The 14,633-nt window shown below is 37.6% G+C and overlaps 1 protein-coding gene and 1 pseudogene across 1 annotated transcript in view; one reads left to right on the top strand and one right to left on the bottom strand.

Moving 5' to 3' along the window:
- The window catches only part of LOC115624425 (dopamine D2-like receptor), a 51,733-nt gene that overhangs the window by 9,718 nt on the left and 27,382 nt on the right, over positions 1–14,633 (bottom strand). The window contains exons 2-5 of the mRNA XM_030519164.1: positions 4,392–4,624; positions 4,106–4,334; positions 722–860; positions 277–636 (exon numbers count right to left, since the gene is read on the bottom strand). Of these exons, the coding sequence (XP_030375024.1) occupies positions 277–636; positions 722–860; positions 4,106–4,334; positions 4,392–4,624 (961 nt within the window). The remainder of the gene's footprint in view (positions 1–276; positions 637–721; positions 861–4,105; positions 4,335–4,391; positions 4,625–14,633) is intronic.
- LOC115624427 lies at positions 11,539–12,066 on the top strand (annotated as a pseudogene).

Raw genomic sequence — 14,633 nt, 5'->3', positions numbered from 1 at the left:
ATAGTCTACTCTTTACTTAAATGCAATCAGCCCATGTGCTTACACTTTCAGTTCATAGTTGAAATTGAAATTTATAGAAATTTTACGATAGAAGTGTGCCGCAGTAATTGTGTTTTTTGACAACAGCGCAGTTTCTAAGATTTTGCTCGCCCCAAATGTTGTTAATGAATTCATGGCTCGGAGAGAGCCTTGAAGAAATAATAAACCTCGAACTGCGTCTCTTGAAATTTACATGCAATTAGGCTTTCAATTAGCCAAAAACGAAAGTTTGCTCACCCCTCGCTCTGCTCCCCCAACCGACTGCTGCTGGCTTGCAAGGAGTTGCGCGTACTCTCGCGCTCCAGGACAAACAATTCGTTGGTCGTCCCAGCCGGTTGTTGACGACTCTTTGGCGATATCTGCTGCAAGTACGTGACGCCCCGCTGGTGCTGTGTCTCTTGCTGATGTTGCTGCTGTGTCGCATATCGTTGCGGACTGCAGGGGAACTGCAGGTGATTGGATATGGAAAATTCGGATTTGGTGGGTGAGCCTGTCGTTGAAGACGAGGCCACGGATTCCAGGCCGCGGGACAGCTTCAGCATTTCAGCGCCAAACTGATGCAAAGCTGTCATGGTAGTGGGCGTGGGTTCGGGTATGCTGTGGACAGGCACATACGGTATGTTGGAATAAGTAGAGCAGGTTTAAGAAACTAATGCAGAAATACTTGTGTATTGTGTCTTACCTTGAGTCTGGCAGCCAGAGCTCATGATTGTCGAGCGTTGACAAATCCGTATCCGTTGAATTGGCTGAGTGTGCATGCAATACAGATGAGGCGTGACTCTGGCCCGGCTTTAGGAGACGGCGCCAAGTGCAGCGACGTTCTGCAAAAAGAAAATCAAATTTACGTTTACATGCCAGCAATGTAGTATCTTTTTTGCTTTTCCACTTGAATAGTTGCAGCACTCAAAAGTCACATGCCAGCGATGAGCTTAATAAATGCGCTAATAAATCCGAACGACTACGTACAAAGTTACAAAGTAAGTTGTTGTAGCTACAGAGATACAAGTAAGTATATCTACAGAGAAAATTCCCTACAAGCAATTTTTCATTCACTCTCATATTTTATGAAATAAAACTGAATGTAAAAGAAAAAAAATTGTTAAAATATATTTTAAGTTAAGCATCATTTGTTTTAGGAGCATGCTTTCGAAATTTAATTTAAATTTGTCGTAATTCATTTTTGAATTTCTTTTAACAAGGGTTAGGGTTGATCTTAAGGTGATCTCAAGGTCAAAATTCTATTTTTTTTGAGTTTCGCTCGTAGTCCTCTAGATCAGGTTTTTTTTTTCAAATAAAATATTTGTAACAGAAATAAACTTTATTTTTTAATTTTATTTATTTCATCAACAAACAACGCTTCTGATGATAAAAAAAATCAATAAAATAAATAAAACTAAAGAATGAAACCGCCCAGCTGAAATTAACAATATCTTTATTTATTTATTTAATTTTATTTATATTAATATTCTTTCTTTGTTTTGTTCTATATATTAATATACAAGTAATTCCATCATCAAATAGTGGATATTTTTCAGTAGATTATTTAAATTGTTAGTTTTTTTTATTTTGTATTTTTGTTTTGTTTCTTTAGTTATAAGTGTTATCAGAAAACATTTGGCTGTTAATTGAGTTGAAACATGATTGTAATTTTTCGTATTTAGGCTGTTTTGTCTCGAAAGGCTCCATAGCTCCATTTGTCGACATAAAATAAAGTAATTAAATAAATAAATAAATAAGAACTGCAGAAACGAATGCTTAAACTCGTGTAACGAATAAAATAATAATGAAAATATCGCTTTTTTTAATTACCCAAAAAGGCTTCCTTCATATTTGTACATAATATTTTTGTTTTATATACATATATGTACATATTTATTTTTTATATTTTATCTTATTAATAAGCTAGAATTGTTGACCGAAATGTTCACTTAAAAAGCCTTTATTTATAGTGCAGAATAAGTAAAACAAATTTAATTTTGTGCCAAGCAACTTTTCCTGACTTGCGCTCTAAGTTCATTATGCATAAACCCAACTGTATGCATGCATATACTCGTTCATATGTGTCTGTGTGCGGATTCCTGGAGCTGGCCGTCGCAGAAAAACGCCAGCCAAAGAGCACGAGCAAAAGTCGTTCTACGTGCCTGCGCAAAATGTTTGCGCTTTACAGGAGATTTAGCTTAAAATAACTGCAATGCCACTTACAATGTACAAACACACACGCCGAATACACATGCACATAAACACACACACACACACACACACATGCGCTCTGGGACAGTTAAATACGTGTTAGGTGCTAGTGCTTGAATGCATTTTGCATCGATTGGCTCGATATGTGGCTCAGCTCGGCCATATGCTAGTCTGTGCATTAAACATGCTTGTGTCTTTATTGATTTTGCATTGTGCATGAATAGCATGCATTTATATAATATACACGTATAAGTATGTAATACACAGATAGTAGCAGCAGCCGCAAATTAGGCAATGAAATTTTTATTCCGCCATTTGCAATGTTGCGCCAAAGTCGGCACTCGAAAACGTTTTGTAACCACTATCAAAATTTGTGGTTTGCCTTTATGGTCAGCACTCTTTGTCCCTCCTACTCTCCTTCTGCTTTTCTATTTCTCTCCATCTCTCTACGTATTGTTGCGCCCTGTTTTGTAAAGGTGAGTAAGTCAGATGGTTACAACTGCATTGAAGCGACTCGAGTACCTTCCAATTCTCTGCCTACATAAGTAGTGCAATGTCTGCTTTTTGTACACACATATATGTGTCTGTGTTTGTGTGTGCATGGCTGTGTTTCTGGCTTAAGCGCTACTCTCGACACATGAGCCCTTGTTCTGCTATCCACTGTTTACACACCTTTCATTCTGGGCACAGTAAAATCTCCATAAGGCTGACTCAATAAACAAAATAAAAATCAGGTGCATATTTCGCTTCATACTTAATGCAATGCATGAATGTTTGAGACGAGAAACCAAATAAACGAAAGCTTTCTTCATACATCGATTACAAAACTAATTGGAGCAGGCTGTGTACATTTATGAGAAATAGTTTTGTAGAGATTGAATCTTTGGCTTCGCTTAAAATTTTTTAAATGCAAGCTGAAAATTGATAAAACGTGCAACGATGCTCTGGCCCAGGTATGCCCGCCGGCCAGAGTGTGACGTAATTTTTGTTCGGCACCCCAAAAAACTTAACCTATTGCCGTCCTGTTCCTTTGTGACGACCTCCTGCGAATTGCACCTGCGCGTCATTACAAATGTCACAGATTCTAAGCTATATAGAAGATATATAAAGCAGAGATAATCAAGTCATGTCCTTGACACGAATAATTACGGAAGTGTAAGAATGGGAAAAGTCGGTGCATTGCTAATACTGTCATTACTGGCTAAAGAAATATGTATAATATCTTTAAAAAATTGCACAAACATTATGACATAAATAATAACAATAATTCATCTAAAAATTAATATCACATATATAGTAATAAGTGGGGATCCGTGTTTATATCCGAGTCATAATATTTTAATAAACTGCTTCATGGAAATGTTTTTGTATCTAATCTATAAATTATTGTAAAATTATTACTACTTGCAAATTAATTTACTGGAGACTTATAATAAAGAAATAAAGAGCTAATATTCGCTCACATAAGCACTCTGATTTAAATAATAACAAATACTATACAGTAAGAAACATAGAAATTTACCAAATATATTTAGCAACTTTTATATTTTTAATTTGCACACATGTTGTTACAATCGAGTGCCCACTGTCTAAGTACAATATGCAGTTGCGTGTGTTTGTTGAGAGTTTTTCAGAGTGTCATGCTCAACTTTTGTGCATAATAAACGTGTGACAGCTCAAAAGTGCATGCAGGAACATTTTCGCCACAGAGCCAAAATGTGAAAAGGAAAACAAACGAAAATTACATTAAGCGTTGACAGTTGTGGGTGTGTTTTGCTGTTTCCATTAAAGTAGAAAAGTTCTGCTGTGCACATTTATGGCAAAACTTTCGTGATGCTCTAAACACATAGACGCAGACACACACATACACACTTACCCAGAGCAGGCGTCTGACCCAACCAGCCGCTGGCCCATCCCGGCGTGGCCGCCGCTGACTGATTTCCTCCGCCCAGATTCTGGCGCTGACGCGCCAACAGCCGAACTGTGAGGCAATAGGTTAGCAGCATGACTCCCAATGGTATGTAGAAGCAAACAATGGAGCCGACTAGCTTGTAGACCGGATCTGGTATCTGGCAGGTGCCATTGACCAGCACCGAAGCGTGATTCTGCGATAGAGCGACGCATTAGCCAAAGCAACGAATCGAATTAAGTCAACAACTCACCTTCGAGTACATCAGACTGAGGGGCAGACTCATCGCAATGCTCAGCAGCCAGACAAACACAATTTTTAGTGTGACACGTCGACGGGTTTTGTTGCGACCAAACCGCATCGGATACCGCAACGAGAGATAGCGATCCACAGAAATGGTGCATAAGTGCATAATGCTGGCCGTGCAGAACAGCACATCCAGACAAATCCAGGTCAGACAATGCTCCGAGCCGAGCGGAAAGTAGCCTGCAAAGAAATTCAATGATTGAATTACAAGTACATTGTCAGAAACTGGTTATATAAATAAAATATAGACCCTTAAAAGCAAATAAACATGCCAAAGCATCGACTTGAGAATTAATTCAATTTCATTTTAAGGCTAAGTGAAATTATTAATTTTTGCTCTCAGTGTGGCAAGAACAAAGAAAACGTGTTACAGCTGCATTATAAATTTCAATTTGGCTCGTCTGCTGTAAAGCCAAACGTGGCACAGTTTGCGGCACTGACTTATGGCCACTAAAGCGCTAGTGCAATATTTTCTACCTTAGGTGTCGCGTCTGTCACAATTGTTGGGTAGAGGGGCAGTAGGTAGAGGGGACCGCAAAGCTTTCGATGTGGTAGTGGCTGCCAAATGGCCAACGCCTGTCGTCGGCCGGACATTTTATTTGATATTTTGCGCTTGGTGTGTCTGCAAAAATAACAAACGCGTACATATATACTTCTATATATGTATGTATGTATGTGTATAGCCATATATTGTGTGCACGGCTATTGGCATTGCTGGCTGCCAAATGATATCCCCTGCTTTATGCAACATATTTGTGCTGCCCTCCACTGCTCCTGCTGCCTTCCTCCAGCCGAGCCGGTCATTCAGCACAGCTGTTGGACGCAATAACTCAGCGAATGCTATTCATACTCCTCCTGTAAAGCGCTGTGTGGGCGTGTGTGTGTGTTTATGTACCAATGGATGCAAGCGAGTTTACAAAAATAGGTGCTGTTGTATGAGTGGGGGTATGCGTGGAATACTCCGTTGTTATTGCCATCATTGCCGGCTAATATTGTGCAAGATTTGTGAGTTCTTTATGGTGGCAAATAAAAAGAAATCTAGGTCAATTGCATGGGTGTGCTTTTTCTCTTATTAGCTTTAGGAATGCTTTCAATTTCTGGTAAGAATCTGACAGAATTTAATAAACAGGAATGCAACGCAAATGAAAGTGATTTTTTGAAATCGAATGCATAAAGGCTTTATCTATGTTGTATTGCAAAGGGAATCGCCGAAAATTTATTAATATATAAGTTCAGCTACTATTATACAGACTGACTACTTAAATATTTGCAGTCTAAACGGCTGGAAAAAAAGAAATATCCCTTTAGAGCCTCTATGATACTGCCCATTTGATTCATTTGTCATCGTTTTCTAGCAGGCTTTGTTTCAAATCGTTTATCATCCACAACTGACTACGCTTTGCACAATCGTCTTCTAGTTTTTTTTTTTTAAATATAATGATTACAATTACTTTCTGTACACTTTAAAATAAAATTTCCTTGATTTCTGCCCACATACGGCTGTGAATTGAGGGCATAGCTAGACGGATGGTAAATTACGTTAGTAGTTGTGATGCTTTCTTATATTTATTATTATGTGAAAAGTATAAATCCTACATCTTATATCCTGTGCAACCAAACTTAAACTTTAAAACTTGCAGCATTTTTGAATAATGCTACAAATTGCTTTAAAAATTAATTTCGTGCAACATGTCGAAAATCATTGAAATTTCATGTCAAAAAGTATGACTGCGTGATTGAACCTGCCATCCAGCTGGTGTGATAGAGCTTTAGGATCGGCTGCTGCTGCCCCATTGCTGACATCTCTTTAAAACTTCTGAAATGTATCTACGCACCAACTGGCTGGGGTTCAGTAGAGTTTGGAAGAAAAATAAAAAAAGGGACAAGCCTGTTGCCAGTTTTTTGTGCTCCTCTTGGGCAGTGAATTTGAAAGTGTCAATAAGACAAAGCTGGGTACATTTGACTGGCAGGCTGGCGCGCGCCTGTATTTAAATCGGTGAGGAAACTTTTTGGCCAAGGAAAAAAAAGACGCATTGAAAATAAAATTTGTTTAAGCGCAAACAGAGAAAGGCACTAAAGAAAGGAGAAAGTTAAATTAAATTAAATCTGGCGTTGCCTTAAAAGCGTCAATAAAGAGCAATAGAGAGACTGATAGAGAAAGAGAAAGAAAATGCATGAGATAAATGGAAAAGTGCGAGAAAGGTACTTGCAAGTTCCTTTTTTTATTTCTCATTTAAAAGGCGACGCGCCATTCAACTAAAGTTTTCATTTCTGTTTCTGCCGCTTCTCCTGTTGTTGTTCTTGTTGTACTCGTTTCGCCTTCGCCTTTCATTTGGGACCACACAAAAGGACAGCTGCAAGTCTGAGGTTTGCTGCGCCTGTGGGCATGCTTTCAACATTTTTTTCTCCAGCTCGGTTTTGTTTTTTGCACAAATCGTTTTGCAAAACATTTCAACTTACAAATGCGAAACAAATTTCAAACAAAAGCAAAAAGTTTTGGCCCGACGCTTTTACAACCAAATAAATTTCAGCTGATTTCTTTTGTGTGTGTTCTCCTTAGTTTACTTAGAAGAGCATGATAATGGTTGCCGTCCAAGCCTTAGCGTTTGTGCAAATAAAACTAAACTAAAATATACAAATAAGATGAAAAACTTGGCACGAAAACGACTGAGTAAATGCGTTGAAACTTATTTAATTTGTTATAAGTTGCCGGACGCTTAAGGGGTCCTGGAAGATGAGTGCGATGGTAGCTGTGACTAAGCTAATGACGGCAAAATGAATTGACAAGTCAAATACGTTAGCAAATAAAAATGGGAAGAGAGACAAAAAAATAACTACTCTGGCAATGCAATGAAGTCTTCCGCTTCCACTCAAAGACCTCAGTGCGTATTTATTTGGCAGCAATTGTGATTCCACGAAGTGGCTTAATACGTAGTTGAATAGCTCACAGGCTTTTCAAGTGAATGTAATTTAATTACATGAACCTAATAATTATACGCACACATACTACTGCCAGCCACTGAACATTGGAAATTATGTGTGAATAAATAAATGTAAATGTGTGAATTAAGGACTACTTATGTTTTTAACATGTTTTTATATTAACACAAATTTTAGAGATTCATAATTTATGAATTACTTCTTCTATAAATTTTTTATGAAAGAGCTTGCAGGGTCTGTTATTCTCTTTTATATCTGCCTATTAAGAAATCCCTAATCAGAGAGAGAGAATTAATTCCTTTCCTGCTTATGAGCTCTATATTGCCAGCATTTCGTTCTGCTTGTTGCTCTTGTTCCCTGGACAACCCTGTGTCTATCTTAGCGAGAGAGTATCTGGCTTACATGCGGAGAGGATTAGCCCACTCCTGTTGCTTCTATTTCTGCTAATTTATTGACATCTTTTTGTGACACACACCTCCGTACGCTCCGATTCCACATAACTCGCACAGCTTATTTCCTTTTGTTTGAAAATCCCGTGGCAGGAATATGAAATAAAGCATTAGCCATGTTTTGGGCGCCTTCAAAATTTGGAATTGTAGTTTTCATGCCCACTTTTGTGTTTACTTGTATGTATGTGTGTGTCTGTGTAATGGACAGTGGTTTGGCCTTCGGCGAACGTTGTTTTTGTTGTTGGTCTAAGCTGAGCATGTTTTGGCAACGGTCGTGGCTGCCACTGAGGCTTTGACCTCTCTGTGTTGGTTATGCCATGAGCTTTTGTACCCCATACTTACATACATACAGCTTCTACATACACACCCACACACACACACACACACACACACACACACACACACACACACACACACACACACACACACGCACACACACAAACCCACACACACACACACAAACCCACACGCACAATATGCACAAAACAACAAATATTTGTATATGGTTTTTTTTTGTTGGGTTGGTAAACTAAAGCAAACAATTGTCGAGCGCTGCAAGCGGGTTAACTAAAGCGGCAGGCCACATGATTTATGAAAGAACCGCAAACAGTAGCGGCCAAAATAATAGGTATGAGTGTTGGATTAGTTGGTTTTGATAGAACAAAAAAATAAAAATGAAACTGTTCGAAGTTGTTGAAGGGATCAATTCCATTCAAATATTTAAGATGGGTATATAAAATTGTATTTCTTAGTAGTATTGATTACCATTTAAGTGAGAATCGAATTAATGTTGTGGATTTTCTAAGCAACACCAATTTATAATACTGTACTGCAATATAGTATAGCAATATAGTATGTATTGCTTGGCAAACTATTTTGTGGCAAGAAAGTAATTAACGCTAATTTAAATTCAAATTTCAAATGATTTCAAGTTGTGCTAATACTGATTTTGGTGTAATTATAGTAGTTCTTATATTTCCACAAAAAGTTGTCAAATAAAGTCCATAATTAGACTTCGGGGGTTTGGCATTGCCAATTTTTTAAGACAATTTTTGTTCTAATTTAATCCCCAAGCTTCAGATCTATATAATTGAACTAGTACTTTTTCAAATTGTTATTAAATATATTATATTTCTTTTTCTTATGATTTAATGTCGCATAATATTTTATCTGGCTACTCGCGGAGCTAATAACTTTTGTATCCAATTTTTGTTCCTTTTTTTATAAAGAATTATGCAAACTTCTTTCTCTATATTTCTAAACGTATGTATCTTGTGTGTGTTTGTTATTTTGGCAGTGTTCTGTCCTGTGTTGTTATTTATTGTTATCGTTATTGTTGTTGTGATTGTATGAGCATCGATTTCGTTTCTCGATGCGTGCAATTAGATAAACTTTTGCTCTGTTTGTTCAGACAATCAAGCTTGACGAAAACACCCAAAAAACCTTGTGTGTGTGTTGGTATGAATTAAGGAGTTGAACGTTCGGAGCTTGATTGGCATTGCCTGTTTACAGATTTTAAGGCAGACAGGGGCTTTAAGGATTTGTGCAAGAAGAATTTTAAATTGAAAATTGAAATGGCAACAGTTGAATGAGCAGAACACAGCAAATGTGCCAACCCAGAAATGAATAAGTAAATTCCAATTTTGTGTGTTAGTGCCTGTATTTGGTGTTAACAAGCACAAATAACATAAAAATAAATCACAATCCAATCAAGAGTGAAATATCAAATACCTGTCAACAAATAAAAACACCCACGCACATGCAAGCAAAATTATTTGTGTCAATAAAAATCAAAAGGCGCACACAACATTGACAATAACAACAAAAATGTCAAACATTTTTTTATGTGTCTGCAATATTCTCACGCTTTGGCTGTGATTATAAAGTTAACTTAGAGTGCGAGGGGGAGGGTGCGAGCAAAAGAGACTGATAGGGAGAGAGGAAGGGAGGGGGCGAAGGTGTCCCGCTCTGTTGTTGTCTGACAACAATTGACGCAGCCACAGCAATAACAATTTGGATATCAAATCAAGAAAGCAGAAAAATATATATATTCGTGAATGAAAAAAATGTAGCATACTTTTTGGAGCCGGTGGAAGACGCATAAAATGAGATTTGAAGTCAAATATAATGTCGCATTGCCTGCTGCTTTCATTTGACACTGGTTGCTGTTGGCATATGACAGCTACTTACTGTTACAACAACAATAGCAGCAACTCTGCATACACCTCACCCCCACCTCAAAGCCACAATGCCGCTAAAGTCACGCACGCCAACACACGCGGCACGCATTTGAAGTTAAACAGACAGCTGACAGACGAAACAAGCGACAATTGTGCCCAGGCGCTCTGCTTGGCATTGGCAGACAAAACGACGATGACAGTAGTGACAGGAAGACAATCGCAATAGTTAGGGATGAGACTTTGGCGTGAGCAGAGCTCAGGGCCAGGTGACACTTTTACAACATTGCTTACAAGCTATCTAACACCTAACAATTAATATTATAAATAAGTATCGTCTATGAAAAGTATGTTTGCGGAAGAATGCAAATATTGCGGATTTTTTTACAAGAGTTGAATTTTAATTACATATTTTTAAATAACTTAGTCTGCCAGGGCATTAATTTACAAATTTGTTAAATTCTTCAAGTATTTCGCCATATAAACGTTTATTTCCATAAATAGCTGCTGCCTTGCAAAGTCCCATATTTGAAACTGAATTTAATAATTGCTCATAATGAGATCGTAATTGTGTACGCAGTACTACATGGTGTACAATAATTCGACACTTAATAAAGATATTGATAAAAAATATAGCGAAATGTAGCGAACATAAACCCATCAACCCATTTTATAAAGTCCTGTTTACTTTGGGAAGTAATTTTTACTTTTACATAAATTAATAATGAGCCAGCTCTTCACAGTCAACCATTAAATGCGTACTGATCGCTCAGATCATGCAAAGTTGCCGGTAGGCAAAGTGAAGGGGTCCCTCGTCGCGACGATCAACTCAAAGATATATGTATATAAGTACACTTGTACTTATATGCACGAACGCACTGGCTTATGTACACTGAAGAGCACCGAAACGAAAGAAAGTAAACTGCACAAATCGACTTCCAATTTTCAAGTGCTTTATTGCTAGCCATGCAAGGCTTAGCATACGCATAACATAATGTGGACATTAACTTAACAGCGACCAAGAGACTAACATAAACAGCTGTTATTACAAATTAACATTTATGACTTATATTTACGGCTTAAGTCTACAATTCAATGATAATTCAAACAACTTATATCTACAATTCAGATTATTTCAACAAACTTAAATCTATACTTAAGTATATAGGCATGAAATGCCCATACACGTACTTCTTAAGTAGGAAAGGTTATATTTAAATTATTATTAATTTTCTAGATTTTCAAGATTTAATCTCAAAAGAATTCATATACCCAAACTCTATTAGTTAATAATGTAGTATGAAATCTTTGGTTTCATTCAAATGCACAAGTTTTGGTTTTTTTATTTTGATGACCAAATGATTTAACTAGACGAACTAGACAATTAATTTCAAAAGTTGTGCGGTAGTTCGATAGAAAGACTAGATAAATCGCACTACTTAGTTAGAGCGACCAAATTTAAAGTAGACCAAAGCAAGCATAGAAATATATTTCTTTTGCATCAATTGTTGTTTAAGAAGTGTCAAGGCAACATCAAATAGTGGTGTGCCAGAAAAAGAATTCAATTTAAAAAGAAAATCTAATAAAGGTAAATTCTTGCATTCAGTTTCAAAAGACAAATATTTATCTTGCGATATAGTTGAAATGCAGGAGCAGGACAGCACAAAGGACTACGGCACCCTTTTGGGCCCGGATGCCAGCTATGTGAAGCTCGTTTCGTCGGATGGGCACGAGTTCATCATAAAACGAGAATATGCGTTTGTCTCCGGCACAATCAAAGCCATGTTGAGCGGCCCAGGCGAATATGGCGAAGGTCAGGTGAATGAAGTCCACTTGCAGGAAATACCGTCACACATTTTGGAAAAGGTGTGCGCCTATTTCGTGTATAAGAGCAAGTACGCGAACAGTACACTCTCGATACCGCCATTTCCAATTGCACCAGAGATCTCAGTGGAGCTCCTAATGGCGGCTAACTTCCTAAACTGTTAGCTGGCGATCGAAATAAATGGAATGAAATGTGTTTCTCTAATAATAAAAAAGCAAAGATCTAATCAAACTCTTATAAATAAAAGACTGAATGGAAAAAAAATAATAGACAGAGGAAATATGGTACTAAGAAATACATACAGATAACTAAAGCGGTTGCTTAAAAAAAATTCTAAGCTAAATGGTTTTGATATCATTTCAAAAGGTATTGATGCACTAAGAAAAGAGAATAACAAATTTAATTTATTTTCTAAGCAGAAATAATGATAGAACGACCTACTTGTATAGTAAGTGATATTTTAAAATAAGGCTGTTGGGCGATAGCATAGAAATAATTTAACATTAGCTTTTGAGCTAAAACCAGAGCTTCGAAAATAAGTTCGATTTTATAAATTCAGTTTTTCGTGAAATAAAGAAACTTCGCGTGAGTGGTTTCTGTGCTTCCATCTCCAAAGTACATCTTCAAGAAGTACATATATCCAAGATGTTCATAAACTAAGGAAGGTGTCAAATGTAGTCGCGCTTCCTCGAGCATTTGTGACTTTCTGCGCTCACGTTTCTGACTTAATAATCAATCATTTAAAGTGCCGCAATATTGCTGCCTGCTTATGCTTCAGGTTCAGCTTTAAAGTCAACACGTAATTGGCTTGCCACGCATTTTTTCTTTATTTTTATATTCTCTTGTTATTTTTGTGCGTTTGCGACCCGCGGCGCTTGTTGACACGTTGTCACCTTTTCCGACTGTCAGCAACTTTAGGCTACCGGTGAGTGGGCAGAAAGGGTGTAGAGTGGTGGGTGCTGGGCGAGGACTGATGCCTGATGACTGAGGATTGAGGACTGAGGGGGTGCTGATGGAGGACACAACTGCAGAGACTGTTTATGGCAGATGTGTGCATGTGTGTGCCCTTAGTTTGCGGTGTAGGGCGTTTTTATCATATCAATTTGACTTTTAACGCATCTGCATAAAATGATTTTGCTCGCTTGACATATTCGCATATTTTTATATATGTTTATATGCGAGTATAATATGTAGGAAGGTGGTTAAATATGAATATATTTGTTGGTGCGACCCCTGGAATTTGCTTTTTTTTAAGGCTGTCAGCGAAATGTTGCCACAGCTGTTGCTCGGGATGTTGCTATTGTTGTTATGTATGCTGTTTCGGTTTTGTGGTCAAATATTTGTGTTGACAGCAGTGCGACAATCCTCTGGTGGTTTAATATGTTACATTAATGAAGACAATGGTGTGATGGAAGTGTCTAAATGCAAATGAGACAAATGACAGTGACACAGCGCAAAAATACGAGTATGTGTGCACAGAAAACGTGACAATTTAAGAAAAACATAGGTGAGTCATAAAGAAAGTATTCTTAATCTTCTCTTAAAAGGAGCGATGATAAGTAGACAGTAAATATATTTATCAAGTGATGAACGGCAATAGCTTAGGAATTTTTATTCATTATGGTGCACCAAATAATCGTTGCAGAAGCAATTTTGTAACAAAAAAGATTAATTATATGTTATTAAGGCCTTAGTTTAATATTTAATTAACAAACAGCATTTTAATGCTCGTTCGGTAAGCATTATTATTTTTATGAAAGACTTTCAAATTATTCTTTAAGTCCTACAAATTAAAATTGGAGCGGAATTCGACAAAGCTTCACATACATACATAGCTTCAAAACACATATTACGGATACGTATCGTAGTACAGCATAGACAAAGCCTTTTGCTTCATACAGGCATTGATACGTTTGCTTTTGAGATCAAACGTAACACTCGACGTTCATCGCCTAATCCGCAAGTACTCCAAAATTTGAGGTGTCAGCAGCGAAAATACAAAAGGTAATCCACACAGGCATATACTCGTACATACTTGTATGTATGTGTATACACATATTCCCACTTCGACCTCATGCATATTATCCATGCAAGGACAACAGTCAGCAGACGTGGCTCATGGCACACGGAAGCCATTCGCATTATGGCCATTTGCCTTAACGGCACATCAAGCGTTACTGTGTCTGTGTGCGTGTGTTTCAGTTTGAAGTGTCCCTGCTGTTCAGGTTTGCAAGTGTCTGTGCGAATGTCAAGAACTTGAAACGAAATCAAAAGTCAAAAGAATAGAAATAAAACGAACGTTGCTGCGGCTGCTGCTGATGCCATTGCTGCCAAAGCAAATTGCAAAATTTTGCATGAAAATAGAAAAGCAAATGAGTTCAAAGTCACAGCGACGATGGCAATGACGCTTGCGCCGAGGAAAGCGAATCATAGAAAGCAAAACGACGACAACACGAGCGCATCGAACGCAAACGCCGTAGTTGTAAGAGATGAGCGCGTGATGCGATGTAATGTGGGTCGATTAAAAGTGATTAATAATCTTAAAAATTAATGGTTGTGAAAATGGCTTGAAAAAAACTATGCAGTTCTAAAATCTGGTTCCATTCAGCAGCAGTGTTATTCTTGCAAAATATGTCTAGGCTTTTGATCGATATTTCCATTAAGACCTTTTTTTTATATAGTGTGTGGAAGGCAAAACGTAGTAGAAAACACAACACCCTGCACAATTACAAAAGACGTCTTCTTTATTCGGTGACTCGTCAGAGACTGAGCTCGAGCGAATTGCTCGAGCTACAGGG

This window comes from Scaptodrosophila lebanonensis, unplaced genomic scaffold (genome assembly GCF_003285725.1).
Source record: "Scaptodrosophila lebanonensis strain 11010-0011.00,11010-0021.00 unplaced genomic scaffold, SlebRS2 tig00000053-arrow-pilon, whole genome shotgun sequence".
Classification (NCBI taxonomy): Eukaryota; Metazoa; Arthropoda; class Insecta; order Diptera; family Drosophilidae; genus Scaptodrosophila; species Scaptodrosophila lebanonensis.
This window is presented reverse-complemented; position numbering and strand designations above follow the sequence as displayed.